This window comes from Loxodonta africana, chromosome 12, assembly GCF_030014295.1.
Source record: "Loxodonta africana isolate mLoxAfr1 chromosome 12, mLoxAfr1.hap2, whole genome shotgun sequence".
Taxonomy (NCBI): Eukaryota; Metazoa; Chordata; class Mammalia; order Proboscidea; family Elephantidae; genus Loxodonta; species Loxodonta africana.
Genome location: NC_087353.1, coordinates 53977476 through 53996794, shown reverse-complemented (window position 1 = coordinate 53996794; position 19319 = coordinate 53977476). Strand labels below are relative to the sequence as shown.

The following is a 19319-nucleotide window of genomic DNA, read 5'->3' as shown; positions in this document are numbered from 1 at the left end:
TGGGGCCTTGCTCCCCATGGGAGCAGGGAGAGGCTGACCCCTGCTGCCACCTGGGGTCTGGGCCCCAGGCCTCTGATCCCTGGAGGAGTCCTGTGGGCTGTCAGCTGTCTCACCCAGACGAGATCCCAACCCATGGGGGAGGGCAGCTGGCCTCTGAACCTGTCTTCTCAAGGCCATGGGCCAAGGGGATGTGTGGTCCGTGGCTGGTGGCTGGGTCGAGGTATTTGCTTTGTAGCCAAGAGGCCCTGGCCAGGCCGACTGGCCCCAGGGTGAAGGCAAGCGGGGTGGGGGTGGGTGGGGGGGTGGGGGGGTGGGGAGGGGCTCCCAGCTCCCCAGAGGTCCTGAGATTCATCCCAGTGTCCTCGGCCTGGGTCTCTCTACTAAAGTGCGTGCAGGTGGGCAGGCAGGCACAGCCCTGTCTGGCGGCAGGCCGAGGGGGTCACAGTGGCCTGGGCCCATGCAGGCCGGCGACCTCGGGTGTGAGTGGGGGGCTGTGGGTGCCCTTGGTGGCTGTCCAGTCATTGAGGAAGGCCTGGGCTGCCTTGCGGTGTGCCAGGCGGTGTGTGATGGAGAAGCCGGCATTGCCTTCCAGTTGGGACAGGATCACCAAGACCTGCCTGGGGAAGGGGGCTGGTGAGGGCCAGAGGCCCACCTATGCAGGGGCTGTGTGTGTATGTTTGTGTGGCAAGGCCTACCTGTCCAGGGGCTTTATGTTTAGGGTTCACCTGTTCAGGGGTGTGTGCGTGTCTGTGTGTGTCAGGGCCTACCTGTCCAGGGACTGTATGTTTAGGGTTCACCTATTCGGGGCTGCATGTTCAGGACCTACTCATTTGGGGGCTGTTTGTGTGTGTGTGGGGGGGCCACCTGTCTGGGGGCTGCATGTTAAGGGCCCACTTGTTCAGGGGCCTTGTGGGGGCCCACCTGTGCAGAGGTGGCACGCTGTCATGGGTGCGCAGGCTGCCACGCGTGGACACGACGTTGAAGCTGTCGGTGCAGTCACACTGCACGTGCAGGTAGGACCTCGGGTGTCGGTTCTCAACCACCACGATGAGCCCCGCCCAGCCATGTGTCAGGTAGTAGCAGGTCATGCCCTCGCGGCCCTGCTGCAGATGGCAGTTGTGGGTGGGGGCCATGGGAGCCATACCCCATTGACAGGTCCTCCCCGTGCCCCACGGGGCAGCACCCCCACCTCATGCCGCTCGCCCTGGCTCTCAGTCAGCAGGATGATGGCGTCAGCAAGCGTGGTCGGCTGGGCCTCTACCGGCTCTACCATCACCAGCCTTGAGCTGTAGACGGCCAACACATGGCCGGGTGGCTCTGGAGTGTAGCGCAGGCTCCCTGACATGGAGCTAGGGGCTGCAGAGTGGGTGTTGGGGGCATTAGGGTGGACGGGTACCCGGTGTGCACCCTGCGTGGAAGGCTACCCACCCTGCCCAGGTGCCCAGTTACCCTGTGTGGCCGTGGGGCTCGTGCCCCAGTGGTTGAAGGCACAGCACACGACTGCGTACTCGCCCGGCTCTAGCATCACATCACAGTTGACGAACTTCTTGACCGCCCGCTTGCTGTGGGCCAGGAGGCGGCCCAGGCACAGGCGGCCACCACGGCCAAAGTTGGCCCGGAACACCAGGATGCACAGGTCCAGCAGGTGGCTGTCCCCTGCGTCTGAGCGCCTGCAGCCAGGGTGCATGGGTCATGGTGGACCATGATGGCCACACTGTAGCCTGCCCACCACTGTGTCCCACCGTCCTTCCCGCCCACACCCACCTGCTGCCCTCCTGGAAGAGGGCGAAGTCCAGCGAGGTCCTCTCAAGCACAGTCAGTGTGGTGACGCCCACAGGCCTGCTGGCTGAGCGGGGGAAGCAGCCCTGCACCCGCACCTCCTGCCAGTCTGAGCGTGCCTTGCAGATGTCCACTGAGTCAAAGTATCTAGGGCAGTGAGGATGGACATGCTCCCACAGCTGCCCAGGCCTCTAGTGCCTGTGTGGCACCCCCTCTCTTGCCCCTTTGCCCCCAGCCCTAGGAGTCTGTTGGGAAAGGTGCCCAACCAGGAAGTGGTTCAGCCTTAGTTTGCCACTGGACAAAAGGTTGCCGGGCTGCATAGCAATTCCACGATGGCCAGCTGACCTGTGGGGCCCCAGGTGCCGAGGTTGGGCAGAAGCAGCAGCTGCAGCCTGTTGGACACACCCTTCCCCTGCTGCTCTGGGCCCTTCCGGGTGCAACAGCTCCCATAGAGCAACCCATGCCCTGGCACACTGCCCCCTGCAAGGATGTAGCCCACCACACACCTGATGAAGTCACTATACTCCATCCAGAAGACACCCTCGCCACTGCTGAGGGGCACGAGCTCACCACGCAGGTGCCCTGGCCAGTGTGGCCACTCATCAGACCAGCTGCCATTCCAGGAAAAGCGGCCCCACGGGTTCCGGAGCCGCAGGAGCCTACGGACACAAGGCTGAGGCTGTGGCCGACCACACCCTCCCCCACTCGGCTGGCCACCTGGCCCTACCTGGAGCCCTGCACCTCACGGACATCCAGGATGGAGTAGGCGTGGCGTGGGCGCAGGCCCAGGCTCTCATAGGCTGCATCATCCACCTTCATGTTGCCTCCACCACAGGAGGCGCCCATGAGAAACCTGTGGGCAGAGCAGCCTTGTTGACCCAGTGGTCCTCCCTGCAAAACCCTAGCCTCCTGGGCAGGTGGACGGCCCCTCTCACCCCACACTCCCCCCAGCCCTCACCCCGCCTCCTTGGAGCTCAGCATCTTGGCCCAGATGAGGTCGGTGTCCACGGGTTCCTCGCGGGGGTTGGTGGAGCTGACCTGCAGCAGGAGGCTCTCACAGGGGGCCCCAGTGAGCGTGGCCAGGCCCTCGATGGCACGGCCGGCCTGCAGTGCAAAGTAGGAGCCGTGCAGCTTGGCCAGTGCCTTCTCGATGAGTGCTACCCACAGCTGCTTCCGCTGGGCCTGCAGGGAGGGCGGGGTTGGAGGCCAATGCTACCTGCTGCCCTGCCTGCTGCCCTCTGCACCCCCCACCCACCTGTGAGAAGAGCAGGTAGCCACCCTCATCACAGGGCAGCATGTCGTCCACCAGCACCGTGGTCCACGTGCCATCTTTGCACAGCCGCACCTGGTAGGCACCCTCGGGGCACAGATCTCGTGTGACCATGACCCGCTCCACGAGGTCGGGCCGCTCCGCCAACACCGCCAGGGCGCTCAGGAACCTGGGGGGGTGGTGGCTCAGGGGGGCATATGGCTTGCCCCCCACCTGCCCCCGCCCTCTCCCCCCCATACCTGCCCCCGCCCTCTCCCCTCCCCCACCCTCTCACCAGCAGTTCCCCAGGAGCCCCTGCAGGATGTCCGAGGGCCGGAGCCTGCAGAACACGGACCACTGCACAGGGGAGGGGTCCTTGAAGACGGAGCAGTTAATCTCGTGGGGCCGCAGCCATTGCCGCACACGCTGCTGGACGCCATCCCCCTCAGGGAAGCCCACAGATGCGGGCCCGGGTGGGAAGCTGTCGTCCACGAAGTTCACGCCATTCTGCAGGGACCGTGGGGGTCAGGGCCTCAATGGGCTTGCTCAGCAGACCCACCTGACCCACTGCCAAGGAGTCCTCAGAAGACGCTGCAGAGTCCCACAGGTCTCCAGCTCACCCGATGCAGCACAGGGACCCCACTGGCTGATGTGTCAGCAAGGGGAGGCTGGATGCCACACCCCCCATCCAGTGCAGGACCAAGGCAGGCTTGCTTGGTCGTGTGACTGGGAGTGGGCCCAGGAGACAGCACAGCCCCCATCCCACTACTGTCTGGGAGGTAACCCAGACATGCCACCCATGTTCTTTCCCAGCTGGTGGGGCCGAGGTCAGGCACACGGGCGAGTAAGGGGATGTGGTGGGTAGGGGCGGCAGGTCTGCCCTGGCTGCGGAGGGTGGAGGGAGAAGAGCATGGCCAGTGCCTCCCACAGCTGACAGTGTAAAGTTGGAGGCCCTGACCCTAGCTCTCCCCAGGGCCTCCATGTCCCCTGCCCCCACCCCCACCCTCCAGCATCTGTGCCCTGATGTGGTGACAGGAGGGTGAGAAGCAGGCCAGGCTAGAGTGCAGACCGCAGTCCCACACCCTCTGCCCTACCCCATGCCCACCACCCAGAACCCCCACCCACCACCCTGTGCCTTCCTGTCCCGCCCTCCGCTCCCATTACACCCCGTCCACCCCTTTCTGCCCCCAACTGCTCACCTCCCGGCAGAAGGCCACGATGTGTTCCCATAGCGCCTTGGCCTCGCCCTCATCCGTCAGCCGCCGCTTCTCCACCAGCACGCTCTCTCGGCGTCTCAGGGGCGTGGCCCCCTGGCGCTGGGCCTCTAACAGCTGTGGTGTGTGGCAGGCGGCACAGTGCCGGGCACGTGCAGCATTGAGCAGGGTGCAGGCAGGGCAGGCCCACTGGGCCCGGTGCTCGGGAGGTGCAGCAGGCAGGAGACAGGTGGCCTTGTGGGCTGAGGGGGCCTGGCTGCAGCTGCCACTGCTGCAGGGCCCGAGCCTGTCAGTGCTGCAGTCAGGGCAGCGGGCAGGGGCCTCACCGTGCTCCTGGAAGCCGTGTAGCTTGGAGCAGCCACAGGCCGAGCAACGGGCAGCCGCTGTGGGGTTGTGGAGCGTACACTGGGCACACGACCAGGTGGTGAAGTCGGGGCTGGAGGGGCTGGCAGGCGTGAAGCGCACAGAGTCGCTGGCCAGGTTGATGATGTCGTTGCCCAGCACAGGGCCACAGTCCTCACCACGGGCTGGGCCACTCTCCATCGCCTCCAGCACACTCAGTCGCTGGTCAGATAGCAGCTCAGCCTGGCGGGGGGCCCCAGCTGCTGCCCACCCCAGGCCCTGGGGGACCTTGGGACTAGGTGAGGGCTGAGCAGCCTCAGGCACTGGTGGCTGCAGCTGGGGGGGCACCTCCCGGCGGCTTCGGGGTACAGGGTTGTTCTGCAGGGGTGGCGAGAAGGGGCTAAAGGGTGCCATGCGTTGGGGCTCCTGGTTGGCTGTGGGCACACCCTGGCTGGCAGAGACAGGGGTAGCCTCGGTGCTGTCCCCAGGCAGACCTGGTGGGGGCGGGGTAAGCCCGGCATGGAACCTGGCAGGGGCCACGACCTCAGGCACCACTAGGGCTTCAGGTGGGATCCTGGGCAGCGAAAGTCTGCGGGGGCCCCCACAGGCGGAGCAAGAGCTGGCCACAGGTGTGTTGTGCAGTGTGCAACGTGGGCAGGCCCAGGCCCCCGGCTCTGTAACCACCTCCTTAGGGCACCACCCAGCTGGTTCCACAGCTGCCCGCCCTGCTGTCTGCACAGGCCCTGTTTCCTTCTGGCAACTGCCCCTGGGCTCTGCCAGTACGGCAGGAGTTGTGGGCAGGGCCCCATTGATAATTGGGGCCAGAGGGGCCCCGGGTGCGGGGTCAGGGGCAAAGCCGCACACCTCACAGGCCTCCTTGCCCAGGAAGTTCCGGAAGGTGCAGCGGGGGCAGGGCCATTTCTGCTCCTCCACGCTGAGCCTCAGTATCTGGTCGAGGTCGGGCTTTTGCCGGGGGGCCTCGCAGATGGCACACTGGCGCTGACCAGCTGGGTTCAGAAAGGTGCAGCGGGTGCAAGACCACTCCCGGACTGCGGCCATAGACCCGGGCGAATGCGTGTGGCTGCAGGAAGGACCGAGGGGCCAAGTCAGGGCTCTGGAATCCCACAGCTCTGCCCTGAGACCGCCTTCTGGAGGGGTTGGGCTGTGGGGCTGAGCCTCCAATCAGCCCCAGGGGAATGTGAGCCCACAAGGGGTCCAGGGCCACGTGGCAGGGTTCCGCCTCACTCCCAGCCCAGCCTGCACGTGCAGGCTGGGCAAGAGCCCACCATGAGGACCAGCTGGGGCTGCTGCCTGGTCTGGAGCTTCTTCAGGGCACGGGGCAGGGCTGACCCTCCTGCCCAACTAAGGACAGGCCCTGCAGCCCTCTGTCCCTAGATCCATGCCTAGGATTGGTCAATTCCAGCTGGGACTGCAGCTGCCCAGCGGGCTGTGGGCAAAGACCTAATCAGACCAGCCTGGCGAGGCCACACTGAAACCGCACACTTAACGCCTCACCTGGGAGCCAGACGACCCACCCAGGTGCTGTGCGGGGCTCAGAACACCCACATTCCACGCGGACTGAAAGCATGGCCAGCAAAGGCGACCTGGGACCATACCCAACCACCCTTCCTCTTGCAGCCATTGCTGGGCTGACAGCGTCTTGCTGGAGCAAAGAGTGTGGACCACAGCGTCACAGATATGACCAGCTCAGCCCGAGCCTGGGAGTGAAGGAGCTGTACCCTTGCATGGCCCTTGAGGCGCCCTCTATCTAGTCATTGGGCCTGAGGCGCGAGGCAAGCAGGCACAGGGAGGATCAGAGAGTTGGCCTGGGAGTACCTGCGCCCGAGGCCCACAGCTGGTCCAGCACTGCCAGTCGGACCAGAGCTGTGGTAACAGCAGGGGTGGGCAGGCCCAGCTCCTAGCACTTCCAACGGGACCGCTGGCCACAGTCCGTCCTGCCTAGGGCAACACTCCCAATTCCCCCAGGGCCCTGGGACAGGGCACACAGCAGTCTCCCTTGCACAGCCTGCCCGTGACCCCAGGGGGGCCTCACCTCTCCTGGGGCCCCCAGAGGGCAGCAGATGCCGTGCCATGCATTCTCCCCAGCTTCGGGGTCAGGGCTGGGCTGGCCTGACCATGTGAGGGGCCCATGCTCCAGAACACAGAGCCTCTAAACCGACCACAGCTGCCCTGCTGGTGAAAAAACCAACTGTTTTTTCACAACAAGCATGAAACTTGTGCTCCTTACAATACGTTCCAGCCAAACCCTTTTAGTTCAGGAAGAAAACTTGTCTCTTCAAAAACACAAACAAAAAGATGCCCCCAAGCACCATTAGTGTTTCCTGGATTCACAGCACCCTGTGGGGCAGCCTCTGGGTCCAGAGCAGGGAGGGGGCAGGATGAGGGAGCAGGAGCAGGCAGGGGAATGGCCAGCACCCAAGCAGGCAGTAGCATCTCCCAGAGCCCTCGGGTGTGTGGATGGGAGGGAGAAGCTGGGCTTGTCATGGGGCATTCTCCCCAGGGTGGCCAACACACAGGGTAGGTGGCATCAGGCCAGGGATGATCCCTGCTCCTGTACTGGGAAACTCAGAAAACTGCCCGTGTCTCCCTGTCCTCCCTCGGGAAAAAGGCCCACAGCCTGGTCAAGGAGCAGAGCATGCATGTACTGGAAGAGTACATGTGTACAGTACAAAGTACATGCTTACACACACAATACACCTACAACATACATGTACACACGTCACACAATACACACGTGCTCATGCACATGTATACACACACACAAGGAACATGAATATACACACAGAACACCCATACATACATGGGCATATAGGCACATGCTGATGGTCCTGGGGAACACCATTCCAGTGGCGGGCTCAGGCTTGGCTGCCCGCCCTGCACTCCCCATGCTCTGGGTGTGACTGTACGGCTGAGCTCTGGATGGCCCAATGGCTAAGCAGCATGGAAGGCCCCCTACCCATATCGTATTCCCTGAGAACAGCCAATAGGTACACATGCGGATTAAGCAGACAGCTGTGTATACACCAGACCAGGCAGGATGGCCTCCCGAGGGCCCTGGAAGCCAGAGGCTGGGGAGCACAGCAGCTGCCTGGGCCCGCAAAATGATGACAGGCGGTGGCAGACTCTCAGGATATGGGGCTGCCTAGCCCTACTGGAGCAGTGTTCCCCAGGGCCTCCTCCCCCAGGGCCTCTCTCCCACAGCCCACATTCATATCTGCCTATGGGGCTCATTTTCACTGGAGGGCATGGTTGGAGAAGCGGCAGCTGGATGGTCGGTGGGGACGCAGGGTGTTTGCTGACCCAGTCGTGCCCAGGGCGACCCAGCAGGGTCCACTAGGACAGAAAGATCTGCTAGGCTGTGACCTGCCACGTGCCTTGTGCCCCCTGCTGGCTGCAGTGGACACGGGGAGTGTACATGTGTACCTGTCTGCTTGTAGTGGTGCATGTACACATGTACGCACATGCATGTGCATATGAATGTGTGCATCAGCTGACAGCCAGTCAGGGTGATGTTAGGGCGCCACTGTGTCCCCCCTAAGGGGCTAAGCCCTGTGCTAGGTAGGGTAGCATCCCCTGCGCCTGCTCTCCACCCCTCTCCCTACTGCTGCCTGCAGCCCACTTCCCCACACCAAGTTTCCCATTTATAATCTGAGTATCAGACTCCCTCCTTTAACGCATATGCTCCCGAGTTACCCTTCTGGGCCCACAGCTGTATGACTCCCAGGGGCTCACACACACAGGCCAACAGTGACTGCTGAGGGGCCTGGTCCGGTCCCACTGCATGGGGGCCGGGGGCGGGGGGACCAGCAGGGGGCCAGAGCAGAAGGAGGGATGGAAGAGAGGAAGGAGCCAGTGAGAAAGGGAAAGGCCAGCACCATTAGGCAACTTGCCATGAGGTGTGACCCACACTCAGGTTCTCACCCCCACTTAGACATCACATGCCCGCATACTCACACCACCCCCACTCATACCACCCCTACCACGCACATCACCCCCACTGCGCACACACACACCACCCCCACTATGCACACTCACACCACCATGCACACACACCACCCCCACCATGCACACACACACCACCCCCACCATGCAAACACACACTACCCCCACCATGCATAAACACATATCATCCTCAATAAGCACACACACTATCCCCATCGTGCACACACACCACCCCCACCATGCATACACACAACACCTACCATGCATACACACACACAGCACCACCACTCAGATACCACATGCACACACTCATACCACCCCACAACGCCCCCACACCACCCACACTCACATGCACATCCATGCTCTCCTTGGCACACTTGGCCTCTCAGTAGGCCTCCCTGGCAAGCCCTGTAGAACTCCAACCACCACCATCCTGCCTCCCATTGGGCTGGAGAAGACTCCAGGGTGGAACAACAGCTACAGCGTGAGTCCCCATGGGGTGTGAGTGCGGGTCTGGGATGCACATGCAGCATGGGCGACCACGGAACCCACAGACTCGACAGGCTCTCCTGAGGTCCACAAACTCATGGGGCCAGGGGTGAGAGGCGACCCCAACAGAGAAACACCTTTACTTTCTGCTGCTTAAGTTTTTATTACACGTGGTACCCTACAATGAAAAAAAGTTACACTAAGGTAGTTTTTTTATAAGGTGAGCTCTGAACTAAACAACCTGAGGTTTCATTTTGCGACCACAAGCTAGCAAAGCCCCACCTGTGCCACCACCAGGTGCTGGCAGGTCTGTGTAGATGCCAGCTGCAGGGGCAGAGCCCCGGCCTCAGAGCCAGCCACTCTGACCCAAGGGATCTCTTTAAAGAAGTAAACACATGAAAACAGAGATGTGCATGGACAGACACAGAGAAGACCGTGCACCATCAGGGAGACACAAACAGGACCACAGCGAGGTGTCGCCTCATGACCATGAGTATGGCGACCATCAAACAGATAATCATAAGTGCTGACGAGGAGGAGAAGACAGAGCCTTGTCCACTGTGGTGGGAGCTCAGCTCAGTGCCATGGAAAACAGGCTGTCGGTTTTTTCACAACTAAACATAGACTCAGGATACCAGACTCAGCAATTCCGCGCCTAGGGATCGACCTACGGATGCAAATGTTCACTGAAGCATTGTCACAGTAAACAGCAAGTGAAACAGCCCAACTGTCCAACAACGGATGGCGGGTAAACCGAATGTGGTTCACCCAGCGTGACGGAGCGTTACTTAGACATAAAGAGAGATGAAGTCCTGATTCACGCCATCACATGGACGAATCTCAGAAGTGAAAGAGGCCCATCACAAAAGATCACCTGGCGTACGATTCCAGTTGTGTGGATTTTCTAGAAAAGGTAAACCCACAGGGACAGAGGCAGGTCACTGGTTTTTGGGGGCCTGCAGTGATGGGGAGGCCTGGAACAGGCAGGAGGCCTTTTGGGCTGTGGTGTTGGCTGCACACCCCACAGACCAGCCCAACTACAACACTGCTCACTGACAGGGGTGAACTTTACACACGCACGTGATGTCTCCACAAGCCAGTTAAAAGGCACATACAAAGCAGTCATTCGGAACCTCGGGGCCCTGACAGAGATGACGTGGTGGCCAGGAGTTACGCTAAAGTCATCCCCCAGTCTATCAAGGAGCCTTCCTACCAGGATGGGGCGGGGGCGGGGACCTGGCCACAAACCTAGAGGAAGCCCGACGTGCAAGAGTCTGATAGATGTAGTCCCCGCAGCTCCTGCAGCCCACCGTGCCATCCCCCCACAGCACCCCATGGCCCTCTGAAGCCCCTCTGCAGGCAGTCCCGTGCTGGGGGCAGGGCGGCACACAAACAGGAATGTGCAGTGGGCAGTGTTCAGCAGGTGCCCCCCAACCCCGAAATCCTGCAGGAAGACAGTCAGAACTCTCAATGTGGGTGGCTCTCCCAGGTCAAGGCAGCACTTCCCCCCCAAGAAGCTCCCAAAGCAGTTATGTACCCAGACCATCCACAAACCAGGCTCACCAGCTACACTGGCATACCATGTCCCCCAGGCCTGGCCCATCAAGCCTGAAGGGTCACAGCCCCTCCTGAGACTAGGGACAACTGAACCCCTAGCCCCTCACATCCATGGGCACAAGGTCACTGGACAGCCCCAAGAAACAGAGGCCTGGTATCCGTCAGCCCTTCTGCCAGGGAGAGGTGCCCCACCCCTTGTGTTCTTACCTTTGGGCCCGGGGCTGCAGAGGCACGTGCTGCTGGGTGACCAAGGCACGTTCCCAGACAGGCCCCCCAGGGGCACTCCTGCACCAGCTGGCTGCTGCTGGGGGTCCCGGGTAGGGCACCCCCACGGGGAAGCCATGGTCTGACTCAGTTTCGGTGGCCAGTGAGGAGGCGGAGCTCCCCATGGCCCCGCCCACCTGTCACATCTGGCCGGTGTGCAGGGTGTGCGGAGGGCAGAGGCTGCGTTGGAGACGGGGGGGCCGGTCTGGTCAAAGTGAAGATGACAGCGACAGAAATAAACAGAGAGAGAGAAAGAGAATGGAAAGAAGAGAGAGACACACATGATTCACGTGAAGGAGGCTGCGGTGCCTGAGGGGTGTCCCAGCATGGCAAGTGCACCTAGTGGGATGACGAGGTGGGGGGACAGCCACAGCCCAGCGGCTGCTCCTCCTCCCAGGGCCCCCTTCCACCCACACATCAACCACCTGGCCCTTGAGGGGAGGTGGGGCCGAATGTCTGCTCTTCAGAGGATCCCTTAGCTGGAAGAGGCCGTGCTATGAGCCTCTGTCACAGGAGAGTGGAAGCAGGGAACATTTAACTAAAGAGAAATGGAACCTTCACTGAGCCAATGTGGGGACAGAAACCACATGCCCCCAGAGTATCAGTGAGGACGTGTCAGGACACAGCCCTGGAACCTGTACTAACTCCCCTTTCCCAGGACTCAAACATGGTCTGGGGTGAGGGGCTGTCTGGCCCACCCCATCTGTTGACACTCCTGGTGGTGTCCTTCTTCAGCTCCCAGTGAGGGGACAGAGGAGTGGAGTCCAGGAGGAGATGGGGAGATGGTGAACAGACACCTGGCGCATGGCCCAGGTGGGGGGCTTCCCAGATGCAGTGGTTGACACCGCCAGCAGGGGTGCCTGCACACAGTGGTGCGGTGGCCTGAGGACAGGTCTCTCCCACGTCACTGCCTTTAACGCAGGACGGTGGTACACAGACCTCATGCTCTGGAGGTAGCTGGCTTGAGGGTACCTGCTGGGCCCGGGGCTGTATGTGGGGCTCCCACGGCTGCCAAGAGCTGGGGCCAGGTGCAGCGTCACACCCTGGTTGGCAGCCAAGGCCTGTCTGGGTGGGACAGCTTCTCTCAGCCCTCCTCTGCCCCGCCTGCTATGGCATGAGAGCCAGGGGTCCAGGGCCCCCATTACAGCTTCAATCCAGAGTGGCCAGGCCCTCATTTGCTCAAGATACCTGTCACTTGCCACGCATGCAATTTGTGGGGTCAGACAACCAAGACCTTGCCCTGACTGGCCCTGTGGGCCCAGAAAGACTGCGGCCACCCATATCTTGTCTGCATCCACAGAACGGGGACACAGACTATATAGGACAGGGCTGTGTCCAGAGCCAGGGTTGCAAACTGCAGCCCATGGCCATTTCTGGCTGTGTTGAGCAGAGGTCATATCTTTAAATGGTCAAGGATCAGAAGAACGACATTTGTGGCAGGTGAGCCCACGAGAAGTTCAGCTCTTGGCCACATAGCCCAGGCCCACCCCTTGTTTCTGCGCTGGCTGAGGGGTCTTCCCACAGAAGCTGCAAGCCATGTTACAACGGCTGTCATGAATTATGTCCTCCCCAAAATCTGTGTATCAACTTGGTCAAGCCATGTGTGGTTGTCCTCCATTTTCCAACTGTAATTTTATATTAAAAGAATCAGAGTGGAATTGTAACCCCACCCTTACTCAGGTCCCCTCCCTGATCCAAGGTAAAGGAAGTTTCCCCGGGCTGTGGCCTGCACCACTTTTTATCTCTCAAGAGATAAAAGGAGAGGTAATCAAGCAGAGAGTTGGGGACCTCATAACACCAAGAAAGCATCATCAGGAGCAAAGCACATCCTTTGGACCCAGGGTCCCTGCACCTAAGGAGCTCCTCGACTAGGGGAAGATTGAAGACAAGGAATCTTCCTCCAGAGCTGACAGAGACAGAAAGCCTTCCCCTGGAGCTGACACCCTGAATTTGGACTTGTAACCTACTAGGCTGTAAGAAAATAAATTTTTCTTTGGTAAAGCCATCCACTTGTGGTATTTCTGTTAGGGCAGCACTAGATGAGTAACACAATGGCACTGATGCTGGACCCACAAAGCCGGACATACTGACCCCAATCCTTTACGGGGAGCTTGCTGACTCCAGCTCCAGACCAAGGCTGCCCGATAAAAACATAATGCGTACCACAGATACCATCTTAACTTTCTAGCAGCCACGTGATAAACACAGAATTTTGGTAATGCGTTTTATGTAAACTGACACACCCAAATCATCACCTTGTCACCAAATAATCGATACAGAAGCATTGAGGAGATGCTCAGCGTTCACTCTGGTCTTGGTGCTTGGGCCTCATGGATTAGCTCTATCTGGACCAGCCATGAGGCTGGGGCGTGTGCGCTGAGCAGTGCAGGGCCATGCACAGTGCGGACTAATCGACTAATCGCAGCTGGCCAGCCAGCACACACAGCACGCTCCCTCCTGACCATCCACACGCCCACCTCTGCTGCTCCTTCAGCTCTCAAACGGCAGGTGGGGTGCCAGGGAGATGGCTAGTCCCTCCTACCCACACCAGTTCACACACTCATTCATTCAACTGTCAATCATTCATTCACATGTTCCTTTAGCCTCTCGTTTATTTACTCATTGGTTCACCCACTCATTTGTTCATTCAACCACTCTACTGTTCATTCATTCACTCATTCATTCATTTGTCCACTTGTTCATTCATCTGTTCATTTGCTGAGTAGCCCTCAGACTCCACTACCCACTGGCTCATTCCAGGCACTTGGAGAAGCCGTCAAAGCCCTGCTGGCAAGAAAGAGCTCATGCTCTGGCTGCTGCTTCTTAGGAACAACACTCAGCGGCAGGGAAGCGAGAGCAGCCTGGACCCACCTCTGGCAGAAGCTGGCCCTCAGCCAGAACTCAATGGGGTGGGGGGGGGCGGCAGAGACCCCTGCCCGTGGGACCTGTCCTGCTGACTCAGCCCTAGGTCCTCTGTCCAGGGGAAGGGACGGCCCCACAGTGGACCTCCAAGGCTGTGCCTCAGGCAGCTCCTCTGACCAGGTTCCTCCCTGCCCTCATTCTGGAACCACTGCCCTCGTTCTTATATGGCTGGTGGCCTGGATCTAGGCAGGTGAGAACGAGGGGGGCTGCCCAGGTGCACTAATTAGGCCAAGAAGGTGCTAATTAGTGAGGCTTGTGCTCAGAGGCCAGCAGGACTGACAGCCAGATGAGGAAACGCAGCCTGGGTGGGGCAAACCCTCCTCAGAACCACACTGGGGCCCCAGTAACAATACTGACTCATAGGGCCCAGGCGCCCAGCCCCCAGCCCTTCCCCAACCTTGACAACCCCACTGCTCTGAGGACCCCACTGGGCTTTGGTGGGTGCCTGTGTAGGCCACTGAGGGCAGACTCCATGTGGTTGGCCAAGCACTTGGGGTAGGTGGGCTGTGAGCAAATCCCCTCCGCTTTCCAGCCTTGCCCTCCAAGCTCCCAGAGGGCCTCGTGGCCATCAGGCCCTGCCAGGGCACCAGGAGCCCATGAGGCCAGTGGGGCTGCCGGGCCACCTCTGTACAGGGTGAAGAAGCCACAGAAGGGCTGAGAGTCATCATCAGGGCTTCCCTGGCACTGTAACCCCCAACGCCCTCAAGGCACAACCACATGTCACTGCAAGAAGGGACAGGAGCAATGGCAGCCCAGAGGCAGGCCCCAAGCCAGGGCCGTGTGATGTTACCCTCAGAAAATGGGGCGGGAGGGGTGGGGGGCAAGTCTCAGTGTGGCAGGGCCCCAGGGCAGTGGCTCCCATGGGCTGTGATGACACGTTTCCCAGTACAGTGATACCAACTGCTAGCCCAACCTCCCTGCACTGAGGCTGGAACACAGTTCAGGAACACTAAGCTGGCTACCCACTGTGCCCACAACTACACCCACTGACTGGGTGGTTGCCAGGTCCTGTTGCAGAGCTAAGGGTCCATGCAGATAGACAGCCCTGTGTTGCCACAGCTCCACCTGGAACCCTGGCTACCTCCAGAAGAAACCACCTGGAGGAAATCAAACTCCTGCCTGTACCAGTTTAGTTCCAAAGGGCCAGGGGGAGGGGAGAGAGGAGAAAAAGAGGGGGGAGACGAGGTGGAATGAGGAAGGGAGGGGCTGCTATCTCTGAGGTCAGTGCCTGTGCATTCCTTGTATATGCTGTCCACGTGTGAGTGCACCTCGGAGGACCACATACCCGCATCATCAGGGAGGAACAAAGGGACGACCCTTGATTTGAGTCTCTATTCAGCTCAGGGTTCAGCATCTTACCCAGTGCTGTCTGCTGTCTTTACAGGGAAGGAGGCAAGGCACCCAGCCCTCGTTTCTGGCGATTCTGTGTATCTGGTCTACCTAGTTCACATGTGATTCCCAGGGCTTGCTGGGAGCAGACCAGGTGTCATGGGGCACCAGGAGCATCTCATGCCTCCAGCTCACCCCAAAGAGGGTCAGAGGGCAGTCTGGAGCCTGTATGGCTCTGGCCTCCAAGGCCTCTGGGCACCCCCATGAGCCTGGTGCCCCCCTACGGCTGCCTCTTCAATGATGGTGTCAGCCAAGGTGCAGAAGCTCAACAGCTCACCCTGGTCGAGTTTAATTCCAAAGGAACTAAAGGACCAAGACCAAAACAGCAGCAAGGGGAGCCCCTCTGTAGCAGCCAAGACCAGGTGCGCAGACGCTGCAGTGACTGTCTGCCATCACAGACAGATGCCTGTGACTTGTTTCCCTCTGATACTCCCAACCCGTCCAGGCCACAAGAGAGTAGTGGGACCATGGAGGAAGGTGCGGGGCTATGCTTGTGGACAGGAAGCAGAGGGAGATGCAGACTCATGTGGCCCTAGGAAGCAGCACGTCAGTGGGTGCACTGACGCCCTGGACAAGTGCTCACAGGAGGGACAGTCACACCACTGGCCCCCACGAGTCCTTCAGCACGCAATGCAAAGCCACTGCTTCTCACCGTCTTCAGTGTTACAACTCTCTCTCTCTCCTGGTTCCAGGAGCTTCTCAGTGCAAGGATCCCAGGTCCAAAAGAGGAACTCCACTCCTGGCTCTTCTTTCTTTGGTGGTGAAAGCCTCTCTTTCTGCTTCTGGGAGGAGTCATTTTAAGCCTAGTGGGATGGCAAAACTGACTAATCCTTTTGTTTCCACAGACCTTATTTGCATAGCCCCATCCCTACATGGGTGCTATGAGCTTTATTTGCACTATTAGCAAGCTATCTAATTCCCTTGGTGGGCCACAATTACCTTATTTGCATAGTCCCACCCAATCACTTGAGTGGGAGTTACAAGACCAAAGTGAGAAAAGCCATATAAAAGCAATCCATTGTGCTGCAGACCCAGTGTGGGGGACACTGCTACACAGAGGAGGTCCTTGCTCCCAAAGTGCCACACTGCTGGCCCAGTAGCAGGCCCAGACCTTGTGGCCCGTGCAGCCATCCAGAGCCCTGGCGTAGATGCCTCAGATCCACTGCTCTCCACAGGGCCTCCATCCAGCCCCTTCTAGAGTGGTGATGATTCAGAAGGGCTGCCCGACTGCCTCTACCCAAACTCAAAAGCAAGCCTCAGTTAGCACTAAAGAGCCCAGGGCTTCAGGACGGCGCAGCTCAGAGCTGCCCGATGCAGAAGCACAGTCACTCACTGCCTACCTACTCGGCCAGGTGGTGCTGGACACGAGGTCTGCCCCCACTGCTCACGCCTAGTGGGGCAACAAGAGGCCCCGTCACATAGGATGCATCATGTGTGAGGGCTGCAGCAATCCCACAGAGGGACAGAGTCTGCAGGGGGAGCCGGGGAGTCCTGTGGGGACACCTCAGAGCCAGGATCCTGGGCAGGGCAGAAGGTCACACGGGTCCCAGTGAACTGAGGCACCGCAGGAAGGGCAGCTGAACTGCAGGTAGCTGTGTCCAGTGGGGGTTTAGACTGAGCCAGGGGCAGCAGGAAGGCATTGAGCATGTTAAATCAGAGTAACATGACCGCACCTTGGGTGTCCAGATGCTCCTGTGGGTGCCAGCCAGGACCAAGGGACATATTGGGAGGCGCGGGTTAGGAGCCCGAGGGCCGGAGGAGCATATCCTTCCTCCCTGCCTCTGCCCACTGCCCACGCCCCACCCAGGCCTCACGGGCCAGGACGAGTGTAGACAGGTCACTCAATTTCCTGGGTTTCTGTAGCTGTGCTTCCCAGAGAGCCCAAATTGTTCCCAGCTAATCATGTCGTTGATGGCCTCTCTGACACTGTCCCACACACATCAATAAGAACCTAGTGTGGCAGCACAGGTGTCCTGCCACAGGCCAGCTGGTGGCCACTTCCCCTGCAGGTTCTCCACTGACCAGTTCGGGCTGATGAACAACATCCGTGGTTTTCAAGGATCTTTAGGACACCGGGATCCCTTTTTACAACTGCCACGTATATAAACAGTCAGCAAGGGACCAGAATGCTACAGAGCCTGGGCAGCCTCAGTCTCTTCATCTGTGAAACCGGGCTGTAAGGGCACTGGTCCAGGGCACAGGCCTGATATACAAACATTACTGTCACAAAAACCAACCAGACTGAGGCTGGCCTCTGGGGTGAAGTGGTGCAGAGATGCTGGTCTTTCCCTACATTGGGGCCGCACCACCTGAATGGGTACAGGACGAGAGGACCCCGTGTCTCTGGCCACTTTCTACTCCCAGAGCCTGCTGCCAGGGAGGCCCAAGGCACTGTCACCACTGAAATCAAGCAGTCCCTGAGTCCAGCCAGTTGCACTTTGAGCCTGGCTCCCATGGGCCATTGGCCCAGGGTGAGAGGGTCGAAACTGCACGCAGATGCAGAGAGCAGCTGGAGTCTCACATGCAGAGAAGGAAGGGAAGATCCACGAGTAAGACAGGCAGGTTGATCCCCAGTGTGCACACCACAGGCCCCCAGCTCCCCCAGGATCTCTCTCTGCATACTTTCTCTTCAGACCAGGGAAACACTATTGCTCTCAGCCCTCCTCACACCGTGAAAGTCACAGACCTGGAAGGGTAGAGTTACCTCCACCTCTCCTCCCCAACCCAACACTGCTGGTGCGAGTACTGGGGCATTCCCTACACCTCCCCCAGCCCTCCAGATCTGGGCAAAGGGAGGCACAGGGACCCCAAAAGAGGGTTCCTTGGGAAGGCTGACAAGTGCCGATTCTATGCCCAGAAGAGCCCCAGGTTCCCCCACATGACACCACTGGTGCTGAGTCGCAGGGTCTCAAGCACCCAGGCCTGGTGTCACAGCTGCTGTTGGTGTCCTGGTGCCTGCAATCTGGTCACAAACCCAGTGCACTCAGGGACCCCAAGAGCTGCTCTGATCAGGGCTGCCTGGCCCTTCCCACACATGGAGGTATACCCTTCAGGACTAGAAGGGAGAGCCGGGGTCCGCCCAGCTGCTAGGAAGGCTGTCTAGGGCACACCTAACTTCCCGGAGCCCGAGTAGGGAAGAGGAAGTGTGTCGAGACGAAGCCGGGGTGGGGGGTGGGGGGGGCGGGTGTGTCAGTGCCCGGGGCAGAGTCCGAACCCAGTACCTCCGCCCGGAGGAATAAGGGCACTCAAGGGCAGGCGGGGGCTGCGGCGACCTCTCGGGCCAGTAGCACCCGGGACTGGCCTCCAAGTGACCCCGATGACACGGTCCCGGCCGGCTTCCCATCTTAATCTGGGCCTACCCGAAGAGCGCCCCGGCCCAGCCCAGAGCCTCCTGCTGATGCTCAGGAGGGGCCGCTGGCAGAGGGCGGACACGGCTCGAGGGCCGTCCTCCCTCAGCCTCCGGAGGCCCCGGGTCCACCACCCCTCCAGGATCCGGGCAAAAGCAGGCCCGAGCCAGGCCACCTCCCGCCGGGGGCCCCGCGCCGTTGGCCCAGACGTTCGGACTCACCTCCGCGGCGCGGCGACGCCTCCTTAGCCCCGCGGCCCGGCAGTGCGACTCCGGCCTCTGCTTACTCCCCCCGGCCGCTCCACGACTTCGGACCCCGGAGAGCGGCGCGGCCCTCTCGCACCGCCACGGCTGCCTGGACCGATAGCCTCAGCCCGCGCGTCCACCGCCCCGCGCGTCCGGCAGATCCTGGCGCGCCGCCGGCCGCACCGCCTCCGTAGCGTAGAGCTTGCCGGCCCCGCGGCTCTGCACCCCTGAGCGCACGCGGCGCAAGGAGGCGTGCCAGACTACCTCTCCCACAAGGCCGCGCGGGGCTCAGCGGAAGTCCGAGCGGCCCGTGTGGTGCGCCGGGAGTTGTAGTCCTCGGGGGCGATGCGGCTGTAGATGACCGCGTTTGGGCCTGCGCGGCGCCACGCCCCGGCGTGACGTGCGAAGGCCGAGTGTGACAGGACTACAGCTCCCAGAAGGCCCTGCGAGGGAAAAAGAGGCGGGCCTTCCTCTGCGCCTTGCGGGCCGAGCGGTGGGCCCTTGTCCCCGCGGGGGTGCCTGACGGAGGGTCCACGACTCAGGCCTGGCCCCAGCATGT

The 19319-nt window shown here is 60.5% G+C and overlaps 1 protein-coding gene across 10 annotated transcripts; it reads right to left on the bottom strand.

The window, feature by feature from the left end:
• Positions 1-292: 292 nt before the first annotated feature.
• Positions 293-18924, bottom strand: CAPN15 (calpain 15). 10 transcript variants are annotated; one of them, XM_064295278.1, is made up of 13 exons: positions 18737-18924; positions 10801-15971; positions 4228-5665; positions 3324-3535; positions 3035-3218; positions 2738-2961; positions 2507-2632; positions 2286-2438; positions 1765-1926; positions 1450-1670; positions 1190-1356; positions 922-1103; positions 293-617 (listed from the first exon to the last, which is right to left on the bottom strand). In XM_064295278.1, the coding sequence occupies exons 2-13, from the start codon at positions 10980-10982 to the stop codon at positions 440-442; spliced, it is 3429 nt and encodes a 1142-aa protein (XP_064151348.1). In that variant the 5' UTR covers positions 10983-15971; positions 18737-18924; the 3' UTR covers positions 293-439. The 10 variants fall into 10 exon arrangements, with proteins under 10 accessions (XP_064151348.1, XP_064151350.1, XP_064151349.1 ...); XM_064295280.1 differs by having other exon boundaries at positions 10801-11062; XM_064295279.1 differs by lacking the exon at positions 18737-18924 and having other exon boundaries at positions 10801-11062; positions 15821-18640.
• Positions 18925-19319: the final 395 nt, after the last annotated feature.

Excerpts from the sequence above, each read along its gene's own strand:
- CAPN15 (XM_064295278.1), bottom strand. The coding sequence starts at position 10,982 with ATGGGGAGCTCCGCCTCCTCACTGGCCACCGAAACTGAGTCAGACCAT. Across the intron at positions 3,536-4,227 it reads TCGTGGCCTTCTGCCGGGAG|AATGGCGTGAACTTCGTGGA; the intron begins GTGAGCAGTTGG and ends CGGTCCCTGCAG. Across the intron at positions 2,439-2,506 it reads CGTGAGGTGCAGGGCTCCAG|GCTCCTGCGGCTCCGGAACC; the intron begins GTAGGGCCAGGT and ends TTGTGTCCGTAG.